Source organism: Amphiprion ocellaris, chromosome 19, assembly GCF_022539595.1.
Source record: "Amphiprion ocellaris isolate individual 3 ecotype Okinawa chromosome 19, ASM2253959v1, whole genome shotgun sequence".
Lineage (NCBI taxonomy): Eukaryota > Metazoa > Chordata > Actinopteri > Pomacentridae > Amphiprion > Amphiprion ocellaris.
The window spans coordinates 29,176,754-29,203,344 of record NC_072784.1 but is presented as its reverse complement, the minus strand read 5'-3'; the positions used below and the strand labels follow the sequence as shown (position 1 = coordinate 29,203,344).

Here is a 26,591-nt window from a genome sequence, read left to right as displayed (position 1 = left end):
ACTGAATTTAAAACCTCCTGAGATGCAGAAAAAATCAAAATCAACAAACAAGCAAAGTATTAGTATAAAAAAAATAGAATTTAATGTGCAAGTCATTCACTTCACTTTGACACCGTTTGAAAAGTTATTATGCAGCCTGACTTCTAAACTCGCATTTGACTACATAAACATGATTAAATTACCTCCTGTCTTCCACCCTGAACCCCCTTTGGGATGGTCCACTCCCACCGAGTCGGCACCGTAGTCTCGATTGACAAAAGAGAAGCAGTCTAGCAGCATTAACTGGAATCAAGCACATTTAGCATAGTCGATTTAAAGATCTGTACACATACAGCACAGTGATGTTTAAAAAAAACAACAACAAAAAAAAGGCACAGTGGCCACAATAGGTGATTTATCATCAATGATCCAAATTCTGCATCCGTCTATACAAAAATATACAAACAGTATCTGTGCAGTGATCAGGCTCACTGGGAAAAACACAACATTGCACGAGAACTCTACCCAAAACATTCCACTTTACCTGGACATGTTTCCCACAGCTGAGCCCAGATATTTTTGGGACAAACATTATTTTGGACATGCTGTAATAAAATTTTTTAAAATTCTCTTTGCTTAGCCCAGCTACAAGAAAATACCCAACAACTCCCCGTCGGTTGCCTGACTCCTCGTCAGCGGAGGCAGATTTATGTTGGGATCGTTTCAGGTCAGCAGAAGGCACTTTAAATGAGGGTGCAGCTGCTGAATCTGGCAGCGGATCTCGGGCACTGCAGGCCCGGTCCTCGCCAGCTCACAGAACAGCAGCAGAAGCCCTCTAGGTTTACGCTCTTTAAGGCGACGCTCCCGTCTGTGCCGGATCCACCCGACTCTAGTCACTCCGGCTCCAGCGTGGGAGGATCTGTCAGCGTGGGCGTCTCAGGCTGACTGGGTTCTGTTTGCGATTCCGAGGCCAACGTCACCGTTTGACTGTGCAAATCAGTCTGTGTGGACGGTGCTGGTTCTGCTGGCTGCACCGTCTGAACCGGGAACTGTGGTGATTCAGGCTCTGGTTCAGCAGGAGCCGTGTGGCGGAGCTGCTCAGGCGCTGACGAATGTGTCGGTTCTGGGGGTTGTGAGGAAGGTAGCGATGTGTGTGTTGGCAGGTGCTGAGTGCATGGCTCGGTTTGTCTCTGCGGCCCGTGTTGTGCAGACTGGGCCGGTGTTTTTGCGTGCTGCTCTGCTGTGGAGTAGTAAGGCAGGAAAGGCCTCTCCGCTGCACAGGTCCGCATGGCCAGGTAGGTGTGCATCAGCAGGTGGGGAAAACGGGAAGTGAAGTAGGAGATGAAGTCGTCAGGGATGGATCCCAGAGTGTCCTGCACCTCGGCAGGCAGCTCTCGATAATGATGTTTCTGTTGAGGGAAGGTTAACACCAATCAGATCAGAAAACAGTTTCAGGGTCATTCCAGAACTGGAGGACATTTTACGTCCTAAATAATCCATGTACAAAATACTAAAACATGCAGTTGTTGTGTAAATGTACTTGTCCTGAGATCAAATCTAAAACAACAACAACAAAAAAAAATTTGAGAAAAGAAGGTTTGAAAATACCTTTAAAAATAATGACCAGATTGAATCTCAAATAAAAGAGTTAAAAGGAAACTTAAACTTCCTCTTTTTGGTATTATTTTTTCATTGATGTCTCTTGTAATTGTGGGAACATTATTTTTAATCAACATATTTTAAATAATAATTATCATGCATGGAACGTGTGTCCCACAACAGCTCTGTTAGCAGAACCTTTTTAGCTGGTAGAAGAAGAAAACAGTGAATCACATGAAACACTGGAATTAACATCATCAAACAGTTTTCCTAGAGAATGAGTAGAACAAAGCTATGTCCTCTCTTCTATTGTTCATATTTTCAGAACATTGTCAGCCTTGATTGAATGTCTCACTCTGTGTCTTGCTTTTGTAGTTTTCTGTTTCATTTTTGTCATTTTTTGTCTTATTTTTGTTGTTTTGTGTCTTGTTTTTGTCATTTTCTGTCCCGTTTCTGTTGTTACGTGTCTTGTTTTTGTCATCAACATCATCAAACAGCTCTCCTCAAGAATGAACAGAGCAAAGCTATGTCCTCTCTTCTATTTTTCATCTTTCCATCCCATTGTCAGCCTTGATTGAATGTCTCACTCTACCTCATATTATCAGGATCAGACTAATTCTTTGGACTGTTTTCCATCAGTCAGTTTGTCCTCTTGGTCAGCAGTAACAGCAGCTAAATATCTAGCTTCTACTGCTGAGAAAAAGATCACATTAGCATGGATTAGCAACCCTGTTACTGTGATTAGAGTAGGGTTAGCAAACAACACAGAAAACATGGAATAAAAATGCTGCCATTGATGTGGAAGCTGAGCCAATCAAGCCTTTGATAGTTTATTACCTATTATTGATGAATATGGAGCAGAAAACTGTAAAAGAGAAGGTTTATTTTTCAGAAATTTTGAAGCCCAAATGTCCTCCAGTTCTGGAATGACCCTTAATTTTGAAGAAAAGGTAGACTATTATGTGAGGAAACGCTCTTACCTTGTTCCTCATTGCACGCATCAGGTCTCTGACTGACCCGCCCTTATAGGAGCGAAATTTCCGTAAATCTGCAAAACACAGAAAAAGATGAAACACGATGAATCATTTACAAAAACACGAAATCCAACAGTTTTACATTTCATCCTGTAACTGGAGCTGAAATTGATCAGTGCAAGTTTAGAAAAAAAATGACACAAAAGTAAGATGCATGATTTTAAACATCCAAATCTGGTCTTGAAATCTTGAAATGACTGACAGGGATTCATGGGATTTTATCAAGGCAGAAAGTAGTTTTTCTAAATGTAGTCTTTTATTAATAAAACATGCTACACACAGATAATAATCACAACTCATCAGTGTGTGTTTTCACAGCTTTCTGTGCTTTAATTGTCAATAAAACTAAGTGCAAAGACACTCAGCAGATGCATTACTGACAGGAAGCATCAGACTTCCTGTAATTACACACACTAATATTTCCTAGTAACAGGATGCAGCATTCAGTGCAGCCGTGTGCACATAAAAGCACTTTTCCAACCAGTTAGAAACCAAAATAGGAGCTGAGTCACTGTGTGGAGAGCAAAACTGAAGCCCCTACATTGCTGTGTTTCCCGATGACACAGGGCCAATAGAAACCTTTTGTAGCTGCATTTTAGACATTAAGTCATGGATGGCAGTGAACTTCCTACAGCTCAACCACGACAAAACTGAGGTTCTAGTTAGTTATAGGTCCTGACAGCCAAAGAGGGAAACTTTTATCAAAACTACAAGATTTTAAACCAGCACAATCCATTAAAAACCTGGGCATGATTTTTGACTCTGAGCTGAATTTTATCCCAATTTTATCAAAAATATACCAAAAATAGATTTTAAACAACACAACAAACAAGTAAACTGTTATAAGAGGAGTCAGCAGCTGTTTGTATCGGAGATCATTTGCATATTTGAACCAGTTTCCTACCTGTCTGCAGTGGCACCGTGATGTGCTCTCTCCAGTCACCCTTGACAACAGCCCTCCCTCCCCTCTCCAGCTGCCTCACGATTGGTCCGTCCAGCGGCTCCTTTTCTATTCTGTCACTCACATCCTGTACAAAAAAACAAAACAAAAACGGTGAAGATCAACTAATACGGCAGGCAGAAAGCATGCAGTATTGTACACAAAAATCCATTTGTTTTCAGTGTTTTCCATTTACATAATCAAAGGGAAAACTAGTCCACGATGCTAGAACAGTAAATCTACATTCCACATGTCGATGGTTTTATAGATTCTACAAACATTTGAAATTGTTAGATATGTCAAAGACTCAACCTGCCGACACTGCTTCATTAAATCTGTCTTATTCATTCATGAAAGCAGAATACAGATGATTTACACATTTTTGAAGAAGCCTAGCAGACTTGTCTGTCAGTACTCTGGCAGTCTGTTGTGCACTAAGATGTGGTTTCAGTAAGCAGAGGTATAAACCACATCCGAGGGCTGTACGACCAAGTCAGATTAGTGGGTTAACACGTATGTTTTGTTTTCAGTATCACGAAGGTGGCTCTCTCCTAGATCACCATGGTAACATGGTGGAGCTAACCTGGTCAGGGTTCCCACTCTTTCCCTGAAATTATTTTCCAGGACATTTTCAGCCGCTACAGACACACGTTATCACGTCATACACTAATACATTCCCATCTCCCTCATTCTTTGGAAGTGTTCTTTACTGCAGTTGCAACTTGCATTTACCCAGATTGTTTCTATATTTATTACTCAGACATTTGATGTGCAGTCTAAGGCTATAATTTATCTATGAAAAATAATTATGACAAATGTATCATAGAATAATGCAAACCCACCCACAGATTACAGCGTAGCGCTTCACTAGCATGACAAACTGGAGTTACAGTGTTCAACTGGGTAATTCCCAGCTCAACTTTCTCTGGTGCAATTCATTTAAAAATATTTGTATATTTTCAATAAGTCACTGAAAAACATGACGGTTTACTGCACAACTCAGATTTTTTACACATCTGGCACCTGCATTTCTCAAACATAATTAAAATCAAAATACCCAAGCAAATCATAAATTGCCATAAATATAACTAAAATATCAAAATAAAGCTTTATCCTGCAGTGCAATAAGGTCAATATAAAACAAAGCAATGTCATTCTAATAAAAATGCTCCTCAAAAAAGTTGCTCAGTGATTTTATATGTCATAGTTCCAGTCTTCTCATTGTCAGGGTTCTCCTCTTCCCTGAGGTCTCTGTGCACATCTCACTCTGTTGACAACTACTTTTATTGGAAATTAACGAGATTAAGTTGACATGAAAAGTGGTTAATCTCTCTAATTTCTTCTCTCCATCTATCTGTGCACATAGTATTACAACAGAATTCCTAATGCTGTTTTCATTCACTTATTTGTGTCAGACAATAAAACAGGTGTGAACTACTGAGTGAAACGTGTTCCATTCAGATTACCTGTTAAACTGCTGCTGTGCTGAAATCACAGATGTTGCAGCTCACAGCCAATCAGGAACCGACACGCCCACTAGAACTCTCCTCTGCTGTCACTCCACGGAGGACAGAGAAGAGCCTGTGGCCGCCCACGGGACAGAAAACCCTCACACTGGTGGACCAACACTAGCCACACTTTTCAACTTACAGTCCCTAGTTTTGTCTCTATGCGATAAGTCCTTAACAGGGTCTGAAAAGTCGCTAAATGTAGCGACAAAGTCAAGTGGAAGAACTGAGTTGCACAACTGCTGGAAGCAGAAACGCAGATTTGATTGGCTGGTAGCGTCACGTGGAGCTCTGCGCCGGCTAGAAGCAGAGAAGCGCTATTATATATATATGTTACTATATATATTATATGCCTTAATGTCGCCCAGAAGATAAGGGGACAACACACATGCATGCACATAACTTTTAACCGGTTTGCATTGACAGGGGGAGGATACATTTTTTTCCAGGATAAGTTCACCGTTTCCAGGACATTTGACCTTTTTTATTATTTTCCATATGTTTTCCATGACTGGAAAATTGGTCAATCATTTTCCAGGTTTTCCAGGACGCGTGGGAACCCTGCTGGTTCAGTTCAGAGTTACTGATTTAAATCGACTGTAAAAGCGTATAAACAAAGTCTTTCCCGATTATTATTTATGAGGATACAGATTCTCACCTGAGGGAAAACCACTGAATGAAGCAGTTACAGTATCACACACTGGATGCATCACGTTGCCATGGGAACCTGACATATATTGAGTTGGTGATGTAGAAATCGTATAAATATGTTAAGTTTGATCCTGATTTGCTGCCATGTGCATTTCACTGCTGCTAGAATATTCATCAGTAACTTTAGTTTCACTTTGATTTGGCCACAAATTAAAGTGATTTCCTTCATTCTGAGTCAGTGTCAGACATACATGCACTTCAATACAATATCATGTTGGAATATATGAAGTATAAAGTATAATAGCTTTATTGTGCAGCTGTCAGAAATAATCAGCTGGATTGTTCGGTAAAATAAATATATTAACACATGTTTAACAATAGGGCTGAAACAATTCCTCAAGTTATTCGATTACTAAAATTCCTCGAGGCAAAATTCTCTGAATGGAGGCTTCATTTAATCCACTACATACTAGACCCCAGATCACTAACTAGTCCAGACCCAGACTTCATCCTATACGGACCTATAATCAATAAATTATCAGAGGATTTTAAATTTGACACTTCTATTTTAGCTGGCGCAGCTTTTCTAGTGTTTACGGCGTTTATCAGATCAGAGGCTGAACTATGAAGACAGTTTAACATAGTCAGACTTTCTTTATGTGAGTCGACAAAAACTAAACCCTCAGTCAGAGTTAACAGGTATGAAGGTGGTTTCAACTTTCTTTGATAACTCAGACTTTCTGCTTCAAACTCGTCACACAAACAGGAGCGTTTAACCATCATTTGACTTGTTTTCTGCACTTAATGAACTGATCGCCAACAGGTAATGAGAACAAATGTATGACGGTAAAAAGCTGTAACTGGAAATGATGTAAGACAGGAATGCTGATAGAAAACTGGTAGAAAAATGTGCGTTAATGTATTTATTTAACTGATCAATGCAGCCGATTATTGATAACAGACAGCTGCATAATAAAACCATCAAACTTCATATATTCAAACATGATATTGTATTGAAGTGCATGTAGGTCTGAGACTGTCTCAGAATGAAGGAAATCACTTTACTCTGAACCAAATCAAAGTGAAATTAAAGTTACTGATTGAATATTCTGTTATAAATACTAATAAACATCAGTTTTCTTATATGTGTTCTATCAACTGCAGTAGCAGCAGTTTAAAATACCTAAACAAAAACAGACGTGATTTCTGCATCAACAACTAAATACATGTGGGGCTGTCATGGCTTTAGTTTTAGTACAATACACCTGTTCTATAGATGTACTATACCCCTGTACTATACTATATACCTGAAAGAACTGCAGCTCCTTCTCCTGGCTCCAGAAGAAAGGGTGTTTGAGGACACTTTCAGCTGAAGGCCTCCTGTGGGGATCCATGCTCAACATCTGCTCTATGAGGTCTCTGGCTACAATGTCCCCTGAAAAAAGACACAAACATGCTGGTTTAGACGATGTGCTCGCAAGATATAATCTAATTTCAGGGTTGAAAAATTGCTTCCTTTTAGTGCAATAAACTTTTGAAAGCTGTAATTCAGCATAGAAACACATTTTTTTCATCTTAAAAAAAACAAAAAAACTCACTAATTTCTTCACTTAAAATCTTTTTTCTCTTATCAAATAAGAATCCCCAAAGCTGTCTCACACATCACTCATTCATCCTCACTACCTTCTCCACATCCTTGCAAAAAATTGTGGCTATAATGTGAGAAGACAAAACCACAAGTTCAGTCCTCACCGTGTCTGTCACTCTGCAGGTAGTCAAGGCTGGACGTGCCCAGTAAGATGCTCGCTTGCCTCTGCAGAGATTTGCCAAAAGGGTGGCTTCCCTGGGACACCACATAGTAGAAAACGCAACCGGCAGAGAAGATATCGACTGCACAGGTCTAGAAGAAAAAGGGAAACCTCCATTTGAAAAGGTATATGGTCATCTAAACAGCTGGCAATAGCACCCAAACCATCCGCTTGTGGTTTTAGTAGTTTAAAGCTCTGCAGCAGCTGCTCATATCTGCACTTTTAGTCAGTAATGAGCATAATGTGTCATATTTAAGTCATATTTTCCTCATTTATATATCTTAGTAGAGTGTGTCTGATTTTATTTTATATATGTATGCGGCACGTGTAAGTAATAAAAGCAATGTGTAGCATAACATGTTGATCTTTTCTGTGACTATAAATGTCTTTTGTTTGTTTTGGTGATTTTTTTTTTTTACCCAAGATTATCCCTCCTGCTTCTATCAGAGGCTGTCAATGTAAAACAAAGTTTAACTTCCAACTTTTTATGGTCAGGACTCGCAGCTGAGGTTATGGATTTCTCAAAAAAAAAAAAAAAAAAAAAAAAACATACAAAAACTTCTACCTGAATCCCACAGCTCCACTCCAAATATTTTCTGAGTTATGAATTTTTAAAAATAGGCACAGAGATTCTTTTAAAGCATCTTTTAAGCCTCAACAGTTGCTTATTTTTCACAGGATTTGGCTGATTTTTTTCACTGAATATCCCAGAAACCTAAAGAAAAAGCTGGAACTTGTAATCATGTTGATAGCTTATGCAGACTTTTTACAGAAAGTAAAAGAACAAAAATCTAAAATTTATCATCAAATCGAAAAATCTTTCATATCTCCACTAATATTCACTCAGTTCCAACCAAATTTGTGTTTTGTAGTTTTGTCACCAAAACATCATTTGGTGCTACATCAAAAACTGACTGCTTAATAGCTTTGGAGGAGCTGGAAAATCCACTTGTTCCCTCTTACATAACTCATGAAGTATTTGGAGTAGAGCTGCAGGATGTTGCAAGATTCTGTAGTTTAGGTAGAAGTTTCTGCATGATTTTTTTCAAAAAAATCCATGACCTGAGCTGGGAGGCCCTCAGTGAGTTGGCATGAAATGATTCTCTTCTGAAGGAAGCGATGACATGCTAACTTTCTGAGCTGCGACTCCACCACTGACTCACCGGGTTGTCTTTGCAGTCCTCACTGAGAACTTCCGGTGCGATCCAGCCTTCGGTTCCCGGCACCCCAGATCTTCTACTGAAACTGTGGCGACCCACTGCCAGCTTCTTACACAAGCCGAAGTCTGAAATCATGGCCCGGACCCGACCGTGTGCGTTGGGCATGGACACCAGGATGTTGTGGGGTTTCAGGTCTCTGTGGACTAAACAGAAAAAGTGAGGAGGATAAAAAGCTGTTAGTAGATTTACCACAGAAGAGTCAATGATGATGAGAAAGTCATTTTATATTCAAGGATGTGTACCAATGTTGAGAGAGTGCAGATGGGCAAGTCCTGACGTGGTTTGCTGAAGAAGCATAACAGGCTCGAGTCCATGACGATTGAAATCTTTTCTCTCCACATACTAAAGAAATGAAAGACAGGAGTTAGTAAGTTCAAAGTTTGGAAAATTTAGCATTAAAAAATCCTTTATTGCAGTGATGTGCTGTATGTATTATTCCACCAAGGAATGCGGTGGAGTTATGCGACGATCGGCGCATGCCTGTCTGTCTGTCTGTTAGCAACATTAGTCAAAAACAGACAAACGGATTTGGATGAAATTTTCAGGGAAGGTCAGAAATGACACAAGGACCAAGTGATTCTATTTTGGCAGTTATGCGGCTTATACAGTAGATCCTTGGTTTACGACCTACGGTGTTTCGTGGTTACATCGTCACCTTCCACAATTTATTAAGAGTCTTGTTCCATCATTCCGATGTACGGCGTTTGCGATGTTAAAACAAATTTCACGCAGGAACTAGTTGGCTAGCAGAGGGGACGAATAAGTCGTCACACGGCGCTATACGAGGAAGATGGCTTTGTTTACATTCACCGGTTGTACCTACATACGTCACAGTATGTGAGTTCCGACTTACAGCAACGGAATTCTGATGTAATTCGAAGACCCCCTTGTAGTCTGGATCCACGAATTTGTCAAAGATTTCTGTATCATTGCGAGATAGCAGCACAGCGTCACTGTAACCATGACAACATGTGAACACTACATCAGCTGCCTGCTGACGATCACATGATTGCGATCCTACTACAAATCCACCCCTGTGGACTTATTGAGACTTATCCGTAGGAAATGCTACAAGGAACAATTGGTTAAATTGTGGGGGTGTTTCTGAGTCCCATCAATTCCCGCCGCCCGCTACAAATTTAGGTCACGCAATTCTCTATCTGTACATAACAAACATGCATAACACACGCCTGTGCTCAGCGCAAGGTCATTTTGTTTGTGGGTACATCTATATTAAATGGACACATTCTATGTTGCCGAGATTTCTGCCATGAATTTTTTCAAGATTTCAGCCGTTGGAAATGATACGACTGAGCAGCCTTGGTGGAGTACTGCGTTTTAAGTGCTTTACTTGTTACAACATGTTAGATTTAAAACTAACAGAACTGCATGCTAACTGCACAGAAACATAATGCATCACTGAGAAAAAAACAAATGACTGTTCTGCTGAAGAACACGCTTTGACAGATTTGCTTTTCCCAGATTCCAAACAAAGTCCATTAAAAGCCCCTCATCACCTCCTGAAGTGAAGCTGCGCACAGTTCGATGGCGATGTACTGGAACTGACGGTCCCTCTCAGTGCAGAAGTAGCGGATGACGTTCGGGTGTTCATCAGATTCCCTCAGCAGCTGAACTTCTCTGTCTGCGAAGCTGAAGCACTCTGGTAGGATTCTCTTCACCGCCACTGGACGGTTGTCAAACTGACCCCTAGTGGTGAAACAATGGAAATACAACATTGTCATGCAGGAGTTCGTCAGTTTTTCACAAATTAAACAGAAACCGCTTCACTTACTTGTACACAATAGTTCCCTCAGCACCATGGCCCAAGACCTCTTTGGGATGGAAAGTTATGTTTCCCACTCTGACAATATTTGAGTCGTCCTCTGAGGAAACAGTGAAAACTGAGTTAAAACTGTTCTAGTACTGAACAAGTGCATAAAGTGTATATGTAGTCTTAACTTTGCAAGCTTTACCTCCATCTTCGTGCTCATTGGCTGAGCTCCCCAGCTCAGATACAGACAAGTTGGAGTGGTTGGAGGCTCGAGGGGTGACATTAGGGCTGCTGTGGTCCGAGCACTCAGATCGAATGTGGGCCACCTCCAGGTAGTCGCTGTCTGGAGCCAGGCCCAGGCCCACGTCTGCTGGGGGGAAGGGCTGCTGCCTCTGGAGCAGCTCCAACCGCTCCTCCATCTGTCTCTGGAACTCCTGGTGCTGCAGCTGCTGCTGCCTATGCACACTCTGTGGTAGGAGAAGACACTTTATTTATGGGACACTCATATGTGTGTAATGAGAGTTATGAACATAGCAACTACTTCAGCACTTGTTGTCACCTTGCAGCTATTTCAGACTTTAAATTCCAGTTTCTTGACTTGAGATATACACTTGTGAGTGCATTTTGTGTTACCTATATTGGTAACTGTAGCCGTTGGCCATGAACAGATATCTGTGCTCCTACTAAGCTAAATTACTCAAATACTGTACTTGAGTATTTCAATAAAGTACATAAAAATAGTTTATAGTTTATAGCTTATAGTTAGCTAAAGTCCTGATTTTACTATTTTTATATTTTCTGCACATTAATATATTCATATTGTCTGTCTGCACATTATATTTTGTGGTCAATCTGTGAAGATGTGCAACATTTTGGTCAACTCTGGCTGTTTTTAAATGAGCCATTAAAAGAAAAAAAGATTTGACTTGAAGGCATTTTGCAGGTTTAAAGTTGACATGTTACTCTTTCCAAAGAAATCCACCAAATTTCAAACCCTCTGATTTTTCATGCGACTCTTTGGAAGCTTAACACTGAGTAAAAACTGCACTGAAACTAATTACAAACGGCAAAATGCTACCAACATATTGACGCATCATTTTTAGCAACATATTGCTGTATTGTAAGAGAATAAGTAATTTAAGGTCCACTTTGCTCTAAAAACCTTCTGTGCATTAGCTTGCTTTTTCCACCTCTTTTTTTCTACATAAAAGGTATCCGTCCATTTTCTGTGACTTACTTTGGGGTAAGTAATCACAAAGGCCACCCAGCCGGCCAGCAGGAACGTGGACAAGATGAAAGTCGCCATGTCTTTCAGCATCGAGTCCACGGGGGCCTCTGGACGGACAGTTCGACCGCCGGTTCCAGGTTCCTGGATGGATGTGTCAGGCAGAGCTGAAGGTGGGCCGTCATCCATACCGCTGTCATTGAGCTTCTGTCAAACAAAAGGCCACAGAAGTGGGTGAATAAATCTGCACTGCTGGTTCAATATATATAAAACAAATCCTACACTGATACAGACCTCCTCCACTTTCTTGTCAGTAGTAGGTGGGATGACATTGCCTGGATTACGAGGGAAGCTGTCAGGGAACTTTTCCAGAATTTTGGTGTGAGCTTCAGGAGGCGTCTCATGATGACCTGAAATGTAGGAATGAGCTTTTTAATAGTCAGCAGCCTTGTGGACATTCACACATTTCAGCTGTAACTTTTTAAGCATTTACAGTTCCTCATTTAAATAGCAGGAGACTGCGCCAATCACGCTTTTATGGTCAAACAGCTGTTAAGAAACTACTGCTGAGGAAAAGCAACAAGCGGAAGAGATTAGTTTGGGCCAAGAAACACAAGGAATGGACATTAGACCAGTGGAAATCTGTGCTTTGGTCTGATGAGTCCAAATATGAGATCACTGGTTCCACTTGCCGAGTCTTTGTGTGACGCAGAAAAGGTGAAGTTGTGTCCAAACTTTTCACTGGTAGTATATATTGTTACTCATAACATCCACATGAATCACTTAATCCAGCAGAGGGCAGCCTCAGCACAACTTTTTTGACTGACAGTGCAGCAAAGCATTTCAAGTCATGAGTTTAAAATGCGGTGAGGAGTGTTGACAGTGAAACCTCTCAACAAAAACAGCCATTTTACAGAGTATTTCCTCATGTCAAACCGCAGTGCACAAATATCAGGCTTGAAACCTTCTGTCAGCTTGTTAAATACGAAAACAAAACAATGTCCTCAGTGAGATCTAATATTACTATTTGCATTGTGCACTGGTTTGGTACCTATGAGAAGCAGGTAGTTCCTCATAAAGTTGATCCGGTTTCGCTCATGTAGGGCAGCGTTGAACTTCACGCTGGTGCTGGGTGTGATGACACACTCTTTGTCTTCTTCTGTCTCTTGGCTGTCAGGACCCTCCAGCATGGGGAAGGTGCTGCCACGAGGCTACACACAAACGTCACATTAATTTATCAGATGCTATATGGGCTTATAAAATCAAAAAAAAATTCTAAAAACAGTAACTTCAGGGTCAGGTAAGGCAAAGTGCCTTGAACAGGAACAGGATGTACCTGAAAACCACTCACTAAAAACATGAAGACTGATTAAGACGCCTTGCAACGAGGAGATAAACTACTGGAGACGACTGACTCAACAGTTTAAACCTGCTTTAAGCCCAAGTCTTAGCAGTAAGTACCATGCTTTGCTTAAATTAAGATATACATGCAAACAGTGCTCACCACCACAGTAACTCCGTCGTGCACCAGAGAGGGAGACGCATATAGACTGGTGGAGTATTTACCCACATACAAGGTGGCCCTGAAAGAAGAAAAAGCACGGAAAACTGTTATAAAACTGCAAAAAACCTGACATCACACTTCATGCTAAGACATTTATGAGTACAATCTCACCAACAGGAGTGTATGAATCATTACAGATTGAAAATTATCTGAAAACAACAACATTCAGACGTCACTAAACAGGTGATACTTTCACAAAGGATCAAGTACCGAAAGTTCTGGTTGTGTTTTTCAGCAGATGCAGGTGTGGACACAGAATACTGAAAGAAACAGTACAGCAGCGTGAAACCGGAGCTGAAACCAGGCCCTCAGGCAGCCACTCGTTAGATATTACACGTCCAGACTCCATCCCAACACAAAGTAATTACATTAAGAAAAGTATATTTTGATTTCACCCCTTCAGTGTTTCAAGCTGGTATGAATCACAGAATGCTTCAACATGTTTGGGAAAACTCTTGGGCAACGCTTGAGCTATGAAATTGAGTAAATCCATTTCAACGACTTGGCTGGCAGCTTAAAGAGGAAATAGTTGCAGAGTAACAGCTCGCAGTATCCACTTGAGATGTAAAACATGAACAAATAATAATTACATGAATTTATTCTTGGGCTTCTTCTCCTTAGGAAATGGGTATTTCCACTGAGTGATGCGGCCAACCTCTCCAGACATGAAAGTGAGGTAACGCAGGGTTTCCACGGCCACATTAGTGTGAGGAACCTTGCGGAGGCCCTCGCGCTGCCAGATGTACATGGCCACCACCGGAGAGTTGTAGTTCTGGACCCACTGGACGTCCCCGGACTCGCTGTCCACCGTCACCACCAGGCCGTCGCCGTTGGACACGAAATGAGCCATTTCTGTGGATGACCAAAAGTCAGAGATGTGATTGACTGTGTCTGTCAGGAACTTGAAAGAGGCAGCTTGTCCAAGAATCTTACTGTATTTGGTGTCATCATCAGGAAGGGTGGAGGCGTAGTCTGAATAGGTGGCATTCCAGCGCAGCTCTCTGTTCTTGGTGTCGTACATGGTGATGGTGTATTCTAACCACGGGGGAAAAATAAAGATTAGTATGACTTTGCTTAGGCAACCTACACAAAAGCCACACATTGAGTATCCATTTCTGGCTTAAGTGCAATGTAAATGGTGCTAAATTCCCTTTGGGATTCACAAAAGGCCTCTGACTTGACACCCAGTCATAAGAGCTCTCATGCTTTGGGTCCTTGTCTACAATTACCATTCCAGCCTCCCCAGTTCAGAAAGTCCACAGGGACAGACTGGGGGGTGGGTGGTGCTGTAGTTGAGACGAGGTCGGAGATTAGATGAGTTAGCAGGAGAAATGAGTGGGAGGCAAATTATAGTTTGCCAATAGTGTGAGGTTAAGGCATGCAAGACAAATAAGCTTGCTGGTTAGCCAACTTAAATCAACAACTGCATGGGCTGGCCTGCAGGGACAATAACGCTGGCACGAGGAGAGAAAAAAATAGCAGAGCTTGAGTTGCTGGTTTTTGTTTTTACCTGTGCGTCCCAGATAGAGAAGAGAGGAGGAGGGACAAAGCATCTCAGCAAAAGACGAGGTCAGAGTCTGCTGCTTCTCACCGGTCAACAGGTCCACCACGTACCACAAGTCCTGCTTCTTACCTGGACGGAAACACAAACACATTATTTACCTTTGCCTTGATCACAGCATTTAAATTTCCTTTTCTCTTGCTACATTTACAAGTTCAATTCAGTAGTATGTTTTCTTCTTTATCTACTTAATTTTGCTAACCTGTAATTCAATCACTGAAATGTAAATGTGACAGCTGTTTTCTTTCTTTTCCTGAAATGAGGGTCTAATAAGAGACAGCTTAAAACACTACCATAAAAATTTGGCCCACAGTGAAAGAAAAATGTCAAATTGACCCAAAAAAAGTGCACTGTGTACAAGCCCAGTCAAGTAAAAAAGAAAAAACAAAACATGCAGACATTTCTCCCTAATGATGATGGGTGTTACCATTGTGTGATTAAATGACCAACCCATGGCCTCTTTGTACAGACAGGGTGTAGGAGTAACAACCTAATCACAGATCACTGTAGATGAATGAAAAACCTTCTTCGGATTTATGGATTTTCTTGACCAGTTCTGCAAATTTATACGTCAAAGATTTTGCACGTGACGACATTTAAAGAGCAACGATATGAAGCCAGCAACACTCTGCATCTCCGGCATACTTTACGCTGGCAGCGGCTTCAGCTGAATGAAAACAAAAGCTTCGCTGATAATGACCGCGGGGAGGCAAATGTCACACGCTTCTCGTTACACAGTGACACGTCGTCGCCATGGTAGATCTCCTCTCCAGCATTAACTGTTGTAAATTCAAAAGGGCAGAGGCTACGACAGCAGGTTGGTAAAAGAGAGACAGACTCTCAGTTGAAGCCAGATAACACTGGAACATTTAGAGGAGACGGCACACCAGGACATGGACTTAACATAGCATCACGATTCAGTTCATCCTCACAATCAAACTGTTCAAATGTCAGTGTTCAACAGACATAGAGAAACTTAAAGAAAAGGCATGACATAATTTGAAATTAATGAATTCTTCTTACCTGTGTAAAGGATTCCATCAGAACTGCGACAGGGAGAAGCTTGGACCAACTCAGGAATTGTGAAGGGTAATTTCTGTTTGAGCAAAACAAATGAATTAATGTCAAATAAACATTTATTTCTCTAAAACAAGGCTGTCAAAGTAATTTTAGTTCAGGGGCCACATTCAGCTCAGCTTGATCTCAAGTTGACCAGACCGGTTAAATCATAGCATAATTACCTATAAATAACCACAACTCCAAATGTTTCCTTTGTTTTAGTGCAAAAAGTACATTCTGAAAATGTTAACATTTAAGGAATTATTTTTTTACAAAACATTATGAGCAACCTGAAATTTCTGAAGAAAATTAACTTCAATTTCAACAATATTATGCCTCAGTTTATCATTTACACATTACAACTTCCAGATCACAGAGTGTCTACAAAGGCACGAAACATTTAGTCGTCTGGAATTGAACAATGTAGTATTTTACTTTATGATCAAAACGACAAAAGTCAGACAACAAACAACAAAAACAAGACAAAATATTCCAATAATGAGACACAAAATGACAAAAGAACAATGAGCAATCTAGTATTTTACTTTATGATGAAAGTGCCAAAAAAGACAATAAAATAAATTATTACAAAAACGAGACATGAAATGACAAAAGTGAGAAACAAAGCGACAAAAAAATGAACAAATGACACCAGTGAGACAAAAAAAGACAAAACGCCAAAAACCGGACAAAAAATGACAAAAGCGAGAAACAAAGCGACAAAAAAATAGACAAACGACACAAGCGAGACAAAACGGAAACACAAAGCACCAAAAAAGAGAAACAAAACGACAAAAACGTGAGACGCGACAAAAGTCAGACAAAAAAAAGACAATAAACAAGACAAAATATTACAAAAATCAGACACAAAATGACAAAACAATGAGCAATCTAGTATTTTACTTTTCAATCAAAACAGTCAAGGTCGAAAATTTTTTGAAATTTATGGTTTTACAAATTTACAATCTGCAATGTCTTCTCTGTAACTTTTACACTCATCCCGTCGACCGGACTGGACCCTCTGGTGGGCTGGTTCGGCCCACGGGCCACATGTTTGACACCCCTGGTGTCAAACATGCAGCCTAAAATAATAAACGGGAACAGACTGACCACACTAACGCAGATGCAACTTGTGAATGAGCATGCATTACTTTTCACTATTTATCTATAGAACAGGGAACTGAGAAGCATTTCTTACTAAAGGGGGAGATTATAATTTGCGATAAAGTTATTTCCTCTTACTGTGAGGCCTTCGTTGTTCTTTCCTCCCAGAGCGTACAGGCTGCCGTCGTTGGGGTCGGGCAGGAAGGCCGGCCTGGTGGAGAGAATACACAGAGTTCACGGCTCAGCGCTAGAAAAAAGCAGATTATCTCAGCAATTAGTTTGAGTGACAGATAAGACGAGCTCAACTGGTTAGCATAATCATTTGCATTTACCATCTTTTGTTAAAGATAGGGCACAATCCACATATGTATGCGCTTGTGTGAACAATGATTCAAAGATACGTACTCTGCTACATGTGTGGGAACCTGCAGAACGGGATCTGTGAGGGAGGAAAAGGAGACAAGATGCTAGTCAGGACTGACAAGAATATTAACCAACAATAGAAACCATTAGACCGGTAGGTGTTGAGCAAAAGAGAATGACATGACATTCAACCGCGGAGGACACAAAGTCCAAATGAACGTGAAAGACAAACAGTCACGTCAGCAAACAGCTTTCTGCAAATAAATCAAACATGTAATGATGGGAACGAACAAACTGAGTGTTTAACGAGATCACAGTGGATCATTTCCTCTAAAAAATATTGGAATCTTTAAACCTGTTGATTCCGAACAGACAGATTAGAACAGATGTTTAGTCTAAAAAACTGATTTTTGCTGTGTATGTAAGTATTGTAGATAAAAGTTTATGGTAAATATTTCTGCCTATGTTGGCAATTTTCCTCCAAACCACATCACAATCATGTTTTGGCAAATTTAAGCCCAATTAGTACAAATTTCATACATTTTACAGTCACTACAAGTGCTTGTTTGTTTCCTAAATGACACAACAATTTGTTCTACCCTCTGGGCAGCTACTCAAATGAGAATAAACTCAAATGACTGAAAAGTCTATTGAGTTGGGGGCTAAAAAGATGGACTGAACAGAAAGGAAAATCCATTCAGAAATAGAAACATGGTCAGCCATTAGGGAGATTTAAACTACCGGTGTGGTTCTTTAACACAGAGTGAGATAAATCACTTGTTGCCAAAACGTGCAGCCAAAGACAAACACACACCTCCTGACCATGTGAACATACAGGGTGTGGACCAGATGGAGCTGATCTCTACGGAGGAGCCCGAAGGGGTCAACAATGGCAGAGGGTAGGCGTGGGATTATCTCAAGTAGTAAATTACTGTTGTGTTCGAAAAGCCTCAGCATTCATTCAACAGAACTGCAGAGGTGGCTGAGAAAACAATGGTTTTCTATGCTGCATGTGAGGATGTCATGCCCGGCTTTCTGAAATACAAATACCTTTCTGCAAAACACACGAGAGGACATGCATGTGGGTTGAACTGCATAGCCTTTGTCCAGGTAAAACATTTCTGCTTCTCCTTCATTGTGTGGGTGTACGGCCGACTGCAGCACAACAACAGGTGTGTGTGAAGCCTGGGACAAAACCGCTCACATTTATATTCAATAGCTGCTCCAGTAAAACAGATGATGCGGAGGAGGCAGCCTCAGATTATTAATGATTTGGGTACTGGGTGGACCTAACCAGGACTCGCAGGCCTACATCCTTTTAGTTTTACCATCTCACTACATCCTGATTCTTAAAAATGTTAGCTAAACTTAAATGGACGTATTTCTAAAACAGGAGAAGCCTTATTTTAATTCATGTTTCCTATTCCAAGTTTCCAAAACAGCACCTTTTTTCCAACAATCTTCCCGTTTATCTTATCTAACGTGACTCCTGAGCGTATAGTGCCGACATTAACATGGTTACCATAGTACATGCTGCGTGTGCAGGTGATACTACAGCAAAGTTGCTTACCCTGGCCCACTCTGACCTTGATTACAGGCTATATTTGCCCCTCTCTCAGTTAATAATTGCCCAGTTTTCATGCCTAACAGACCTTCTCACAGTTTTCTCTTCAAGTCAGGCCTGAACACAAGATTAAATCCAGAGAGCCTCTCGGGTAACTTATAAATATCAATAAAAAAGGAGTCAACAGTAATTTTGGATAAAATTAATCAAAGAAATGGCTGGTTTTCAACTAGTTGTAAATGAAAATATAGAAATGTCTGTTACTATGATTACAAGCATTGCTGGTGTAAATAAACACGAGGATTAGAAACTATCTATGACTTGGGTTTAATTATTGGCAAGTGAAATTAAATGAAATTAAGAGACCGACTCAGGTAACAAAAAAAGTGGAACAGTCTATCACCTGTAGTTTCACCTGAAGCCTGATTTCAATTCTTATTGTTGTGTTCTAGACAATAATCATGAAACACTAGATGACAGAAACAAACACTGAAAACAACAAGTCAAAAGGCACCAAGTGGGTAGTAGCATCTCATTGTTTTCCTGTTGGCAGCAGGGAAACAAAACACTTCACTTCTGCAACTCGAATAAGGAACTGCGCCTTCAGAAAAATGCGTAAAAACAAAAACTTGGCCTCGACTCTGGTGCTCTCCTCTTACCTTCTTTCAACGTCCATTTGATGGAGCCGGATTTCTTGCTAACGGCGTGCAGGTTTCCATCCAAGGTGGACACAAAGAGCAGGTTTTCAGGCAGTGAAACCGTGCTGGCGCTGCAAAACCCCTACGGAAAAAACATAAACATCCATATTTAGCATTAAAATACAACATGTTATGTGTAATGCATGTAAAAGGAAATGATCACATCTTATAGTTGGAATCACAAATTGGCAAGCAGACTTGTAAGAATGTGTGGTCGTATATTAAAAGCTGTGCAAAAACTATTACTTACAAAGGCAGCACTTTAAATCAGACACACCTGGAGCAAATAATTTTAGATGTCGAAATTATTTCCACAGTAATATATCCAACAGAAGTCACTGCTAGTGAAAGACAGCATCATTTTCACCATCACCCTGGTACAGACAGGCTTGTTGTTGGGCGATGGGTTACCACTTTGGGCTACTTTACTAATCAGTTAATTTGAAAATCAATACAGTGGTCCCTCGCCATATCGCGGTCTTGCTGTATTATGGATTTTTAAATTGTATATATCTAATTTTGTATCGCAGGATTTTGGGGTACATAGGTATTTTTATTTCTTTACTATTTTAATTATTTTGCGGTAAAATAAGCATTTTCGTGCCTAAAAAATGAAAACATTCTTAAAAAATTATTAAAACAATAATTAAAACCTATTAAAATAACAATAAATTGAAATAAATATAATAATCGTCTCTTGTGTATAGCAGCGTTCAGCATCTCGCCTTGTCCAGTTCACATCGACGTCTGATCACTGCGCATACTGTTGCTCTGCGGTGTTGTATTTCTGTGAAATTTTTGTAAAAAATTTCATTCATTTCAAGCCCTACAATGTCAATCAAACGTTCTGCGTCTTCTAAGGCTTCTGGCACCGAACCCAAGTGCCAGTGGAAGATGCTTACCATCGCAGAAAATTTGAAAATTACGTAGGTTTAAGAGTGTAGAAAGTGTTTAAGAGCATAGGAAGTGTTTATAAGACTGTGGGGAGGGTTTATAAAGCCTTAATATATATATAAATAATAAAATAAATATGAAGCCGCGACTTTACGGGGGATTCTAGAACCCAACCCCTGCGATAGACAAGGGACCACTGTACCTTACGATGACAGCAGAAGATGGCCAGACTAGGGGAAAGTTGCAGTATGAGCTCTAGAGAGTGTGAAATAACTGCTGGAGTCAAGAGTTTCAACATGGAGGAGGATAAACAAAGTGGGCATGAGACCGAGCATGTGTGCATTTCACCTTTACACTCATGCTGCCACAGTCAACATGTTTTGTTTTTTTTCCTGTGTGTTCTCTTATGAAAAATAACAATATTTAACAGTCCTACAGCTGAGACACTTACATTCTAAAATAATCAACATAAACACATTACATAACACAAATGCCTGTAAACATGTGAAATATATAAAGCAAAAATATCCATTGAGACAAGTGGGCCATCATGATAGGAATGTCAGCCTTAAAAACCCTGAGCAGCTGAGACGGACTTCATCCTCCTGCTGCCGTATTGATCGACACCGTGGACTAATCACCCACACAGCTCCCTCGTGGCAGAGCAAATAGCCTCTACATAATTTAAAATTACTAGCAGGCTCCTCTGAGCATTTAGCCACATTTGAGGAGATACAAGGGGAGGTCGGAGGGTTGATGTGCTCTTAGTGGTTCGGGACACGTACACGTTTACCACCCAGCATGCATTATTAGCTCTTTACATTGGTTTGCACATAGTGCTTCAACTTCCGTCTGCACAGATGACTAGTGGGCTGATGGGCCATATGGGCAACCATCTTTACTCCTACTCAGAAATATGGAAGACAAGAGTGAACATCAGATCCGTACACAAGAAGAGGCAAAGCACCGACCGTCACCTGAGATACACGAGGAATTAAAATTAAACGCAGCAAACCCAGTGTAAAGAGCTGAACCCGTGGCCACAAGAGCAGCAAAGAGATCCTACGTCATGACTTAGTTTGAACCAGAATTAATCACACTGTGGGTGATGTGTGCTCCAGTCACCCACTGAGGAATGACAAAAACTCTGCTCTTGACAACCAAGCCATGGGCATCTTATGGTTTTTGGTTCTAGTGTGCAGGAGGAGGAGGTGTTTGAGAGCAAACTATAGAAACCTGCCCTAAAATCAGTCATTCTACTTTGATACAGGATGCTCTTTCTAAATAATTAGTTTTTTTATGGAAACATTTCCGTTACAAACATGTTTCAGGCAGTTACCATAAATATATTCCTTTATACTGTGTTCTTTCATGCTGTCTTTGCCGCAGAAATCTTAAAAACCCTGAGCAGCTGAGACATTCTCCTCATGAACCACTGCAGTATTGATCACCAACTAATACCTCTACACCCTCGTGGCAGCAGAAACAGGCCCTATATATAATGCAGCGTACCAATTTAATATTACTAGCACACTCTTCTGGGCGTTCATCCATGTTTGAGGAGAGATAAGTGGAGCTTGGAGGGTGGAAGTGCTTTTAAGCCTGACTCAAACAAAACCACGGGAGCTACTAAGTCAGACCTGTGTGTGTGGTATGGACTTGGGACGTCCCTTCTGGTCACACAGCTTCTACTTCCCTTAAAAAATGGTGTCAACAACCAGCACAGGAAAGTCCAAGTTGGTCATACTATAACGTTACTCATTTGTTTCTCCCTGTGAGCTTATAAATCAGAAAATGCTAGCTTCTATAACTGGCCCAACAGAAACCAACCCCTGAAAAGTTTCACCCCATCTACAAAAAGAAACTGGTCCCTTTCACATTTGCCTAAAGATCCCCTGATGTGGTAGCACACATCCTATACGAGTGTTTGAGTAAATACTGAGCACCTGTGACTGTTCCCACTGAACTGCAAACTCACGAGCATCGCGCAACTGTACTGGAAAACCATAACTTCTCTGTTCTTGGGCCCCCTGTAACCAAAACAAATAACTTTCCCAACATCTGTCAGTCTCCTTGTTTTGGTTTGGTTGGACAAGAAATGGTGAATATTGTTATTATGATAAGCTTCAGGGACATGTTTGGCTGCTCTGTGTGACTGGGGATGTGGGTTACAAAGGTTTTCTATAAAATACCGGTGCATTCCCTCTCGTTTCCTCATTCTGTGTAACAGAAAGGCTAAGTTATTGCATAAGACCGTTACATAATACTACAGAACTGGGCGAAACCAAACTCTTGGCAAGTTCTGAGATCTTCTTTTCCTTCTACAATGATCTTAAAGGGCCCCTGACTACAACGCTCAGGGCATCGCTGAGTGTCAGTGCGCTTCACAGCCTGTTGCCTGGCAGACCAACCTGAACGCAGGACTGGCTGTAATTGGCAGCTTTCCCACTGCGTATCAACAAGCTCTTCAGCGGTGCAGCTGTATCTTAACCCCTCCGTCAGCTGCTCTGATACGTGGTTAACAAGATGTTGAAATAGTGCATCACCAACCAAGAGGTAGTAAAAACAGAGTCGCTTGTCTTAGTATTTACTGTAATTTATATGCTTCAAATAAGGCAAGACAGAAAGCATGGAGGCAACAGGAGCAGAGGAGGTGAGGGAGCAGAGAAAACCAAAGGTGGAGATGCTTTAATCGTTCACTCTTTCATCGTTCTGCTCAGCATGATATTCGCTGCGTAAGCGATGTTAAAAGTCACGCAAAGAATAGCAGACAATACACGTGGCAACACACGAACATGACTCAGTGTTTCATGACTATGGAGGACCTGCTTCCAGGAGAACACAGCCTTTTAGTGTGTTCATTTCAGCATCATTTAGAACAACATCTAGTACCATCTGGTGCAGTGCCGTTTGACCGTCTCACTGGGTGTGTGAAAAAACAAAAATATTATTCATTCAGACACTTCAGGCTATTGTGTGATAATTAGGTGATGAATCAATTCAACAGAGGACAATTAAGACAGCAAAACTGGACTGACAAATTAAATTTTACATAACAGCATGATAATTAATAATCTTTGAAATTTGTGGTAGAAGAAGAAGAATCGACATGACTGAAAATAACAGAGCTGGTTAAAAACAAAAACAGAAATTATTTTTATGATTATAAAAAGAGGAAACATTTAATCTGTGAGCTGTTTTGGAAACCGTAAATCACTACAGTATGACATACGGAGGAAAACATTCATATCTGGGTGAGACTATTACAAAAAGAGACAAAACTCTCCAATTAATTAAGCTTTTAATCAGCTGAGAAGTGAAACTCCCTCCCAGTCCAACCACCAGCTCGTCTGCAGCAATAAACATCTTTTTGCAGCTTGCTTGGGTGCAGGAAAACACCAACACAGGAACCAAGAAAAGCTTATCACACATCTGGTTACTGGTGAAGCAGGTGAAGAGCTGCATCAGCTTTCAAGTCAACAAAACACATTACGTACACGACAGCCTAATAATCCATAAGACTTTTAGTTTAACATAAAAGTCGTTTTTTACAGGTTTTCCTTGACGGTCGTGTAACAATCAGAGGCCTCAGGATGTTTTGTTATTGGAGTAAGACATATGAGGACCTATACCACAGGGAGATGACTGTTCTATTCTTTTCTAAAATACAGTATGGATTACAGAGAAACATTCAACACATTTTTCTTGTCAACAGAGTCCCTATGAGCTGCACGGTGTTGCTTCAGAGAGGAGGATGTCACATGTCGGCTCTGGTTCAGACACACTCAAAGCACAGCCAATCTACCGTGGTGATAAGATAGCGTAAGATCGCAGATTCTTGCTTTTTCTCAGCAAATCTGAATCCTGTCCATACGCAGGACATTAAGGAATAATAACTGAACAAACTGCACCTGGAGACACACCGCACTCTGAAGTAATTTGAAATAAATAACAGGAATATTAGTGGTTCTCTGTGAAGTGATGCAAAAAACTAATATTAATAGAAACTTTTAGTCAGACATTCTGCTTTCACTGGAAACTCAGCTGCCTCTTCTTCACCGATCGACATAATGAGCGTTTTCTCATGAATCCATTGTCAATGCTCCATTTGTGTCACACACTTATCTCACAATCTATAGATAGCCGATGATTTGTCACCATCACTACACCAGCAGACCGTCTATCTGGGTAAGAGAGGAACCTGAGACATGATGGGGGATTATAAGGCTACTTTAATCTGCTGCTTAGCTGAAGTGCTTTACTAACTTGTTATCGAACGGCGTCCGTTTTCAAGCTTTACTGGGAATCTGGCTCGGTCTCAACATCCCAGCATTTTAAAAGTTCACTCTTCTGTTTATTCTCCTAAATCATTCAATTAGTTTACAACACATGACTATTCTATTTATATTTCCCTGCAGCCATCCCTTCTAAAGGTGCTCTATTTATATCGCATCTTATTGCATTTTGATGTGCACAGTGTTACAGATGTTTGTGCGATTGTTTTGCACCGACCTGTTGCAACTTGTGCACAGTTTACTCAGCCTGACCGCACTGAATAATCATGTGTAACGACACCATGCTTTGGTGTGGAACTTCTGAAATTAGAGATCTGTCCTAACAGCTTACTTTACGTAGTTTTATGGACACAAGAAGCAACTGAGGGAGAAAAGTTTGTATAAAGTAGAAATAAATATGAGAGACGTTAGTTAGAGGGAAAGCTCTAACCAGCTGTTTGATGGAAATGAACCTAGTGTTTGCAGAGTGTTTATGTCCACAGATATTTATCACAAAACCAAATTTCTTCCCAACACCAGCCCATCACATTGGTTTGCAACATGCACAGTTTAAAATATTGATGTTTGTGCACATGGATGGGGTTAATGCACAAACTATTGACTTAATATGCAAACTAAGCAGCTAATTCTATATCAGAAAGGCTTCACAACTGTACTAGCATCAATAACAATAATAAGCTAATGGAATAAAGCTAATTAAGGGTTCAGAGAGGTTCAAAACAAATGAACATACACAATGCTCACACATAAGGAAAATTTCTCCTGACTTCTAGAAACTTATACAGTGTAGTTATCCAGCTAATTCTATATCAGAAAGGGTTCACAGCTGTACTAGCATCAATAATAATGCTAAGCTAATGGAAAAAGTAAGTTAATTAAGGGTTCAGAGAGGTTCAAAACTAATTCATCTACATAATGTTCACACAATAACAATTTCTCCTAACTTCTAGAAACATACATAGTGTAGTTATTCAGCGAATTTTATACCAGAAAGGCTTCACAACTGTACTAGCATCAATAACAATGATAAGCTAATGAAATAAAGCTAATTAAGGGTTCAGAGAGGTTCAAAACAAATCCATACACATAATGTTCACACAAACAGCAATTTATCCTAACTTCTAGAAACACGTGTAATGTAGTTATCCAAAAACAACTAAAGTTTAAAGCTCAAGTTTAAAACACTGAATTAAATTAACAGAACATCTACGTTAGTAGGTGAGTGTCAGTTAAGTTAAAATGAATGCTTTTAGCCAGCTAGCTAACATTTATGCTAGCTTCCTTCTGTCATGCGAAGACAACTCTCAGCAAACAGACACCTCAAGCTTCACTGAAGTACAAATATTATTTTTGACTCGTACTGTTAATATCTGTGTGAGTTAAGGCAGGAAAAAAGGAGCTTATGTCCAGTTAAAGGTGTAGTTTAGCGGCTAACTCTCAACGCTAATGTTATCCAAGTTAAGCTAGCTTATCCAGTTAGCCTGCTGCTTACCTTTTGTGGGAGAGCAGCGTAGCAAAGCACCGCTAAAATGCACCAAACCAGGGTCCGACTGCTCACTGTCCAGTCCATGATGTGAGGTCTCAAACCGGGTCAGACAGCTGGATGGTCCGGGAGGCCGTAGACTACATAGAAAACGCGATTTTCAGGCAAAACGCTACGAATTTCTGTGGTTTTTTTAGCTGCGTTGTAGCATCGAAGGCATTGAGCCAGCAGCGAACTGAACGCTTCTTCCTGAAATGAGCTCCGTGGGGGC

The 26,591-nt window shown here is 40.5% G+C and overlaps 1 protein-coding gene across 1 annotated transcript; it reads right to left on the bottom strand.

Moving 5' to 3' along the window:
- Window positions 1–59: 59 nt before the first annotated feature.
- Window positions 60–26,591, bottom strand: ern1 (endoplasmic reticulum to nucleus signaling 1). Its single transcript, XM_023267154.3, has 22 exons — window positions 26,330–26,591; window positions 19,610–19,730; window positions 17,429–17,462; window positions 17,162–17,234; window positions 15,884–15,956; window positions 14,810–14,932; window positions 14,233–14,334; window positions 13,890–14,151; window positions 13,240–13,318; window positions 12,787–12,946; window positions 12,030–12,145; window positions 11,748–11,942; window positions 10,713–10,977; window positions 10,532–10,622; window positions 10,257–10,446; window positions 8,982–9,081; window positions 8,683–8,882; window positions 7,464–7,611; window positions 7,019–7,146; window positions 3,517–3,640; window positions 2,559–2,626; window positions 60–1,388 (listed from the first exon to the last, which is right to left on the bottom strand). The coding sequence occupies exons 1-22, from the start codon at window positions 26,405–26,407 to the stop codon at window positions 873–875; spliced, it is 3,246 nt and encodes a 1,081-aa protein (XP_023122922.2). The 5' UTR covers window positions 26,408–26,591; the 3' UTR covers window positions 60–872.

What these genes read in the sequence shown, in the direction of transcription:
- ern1 (XM_023267154.3), bottom strand. Translation starts at nt 26,407, where the DNA reads ATGGACTGGACAGTGAGCAGTCGGACCCTGGTTTGGTGCATTTTAGCG. An exon ending in TCTCTATCTGGGACGCACAG is followed by an intron (nt 14,335 to 14,809) that starts GTAAAAACAAAA and finishes CCCCGTGGTTAG; the next exon opens with AATACACCATCACCATGTAC. An exon ending in GAGGGAACTATTGTGTACAA is followed by an intron (nt 10,447 to 10,531) that starts GTAAGTGAAGCG and finishes TTTCACCACTAG; the next exon opens with GGGTCAGTTTGACAACCGTC.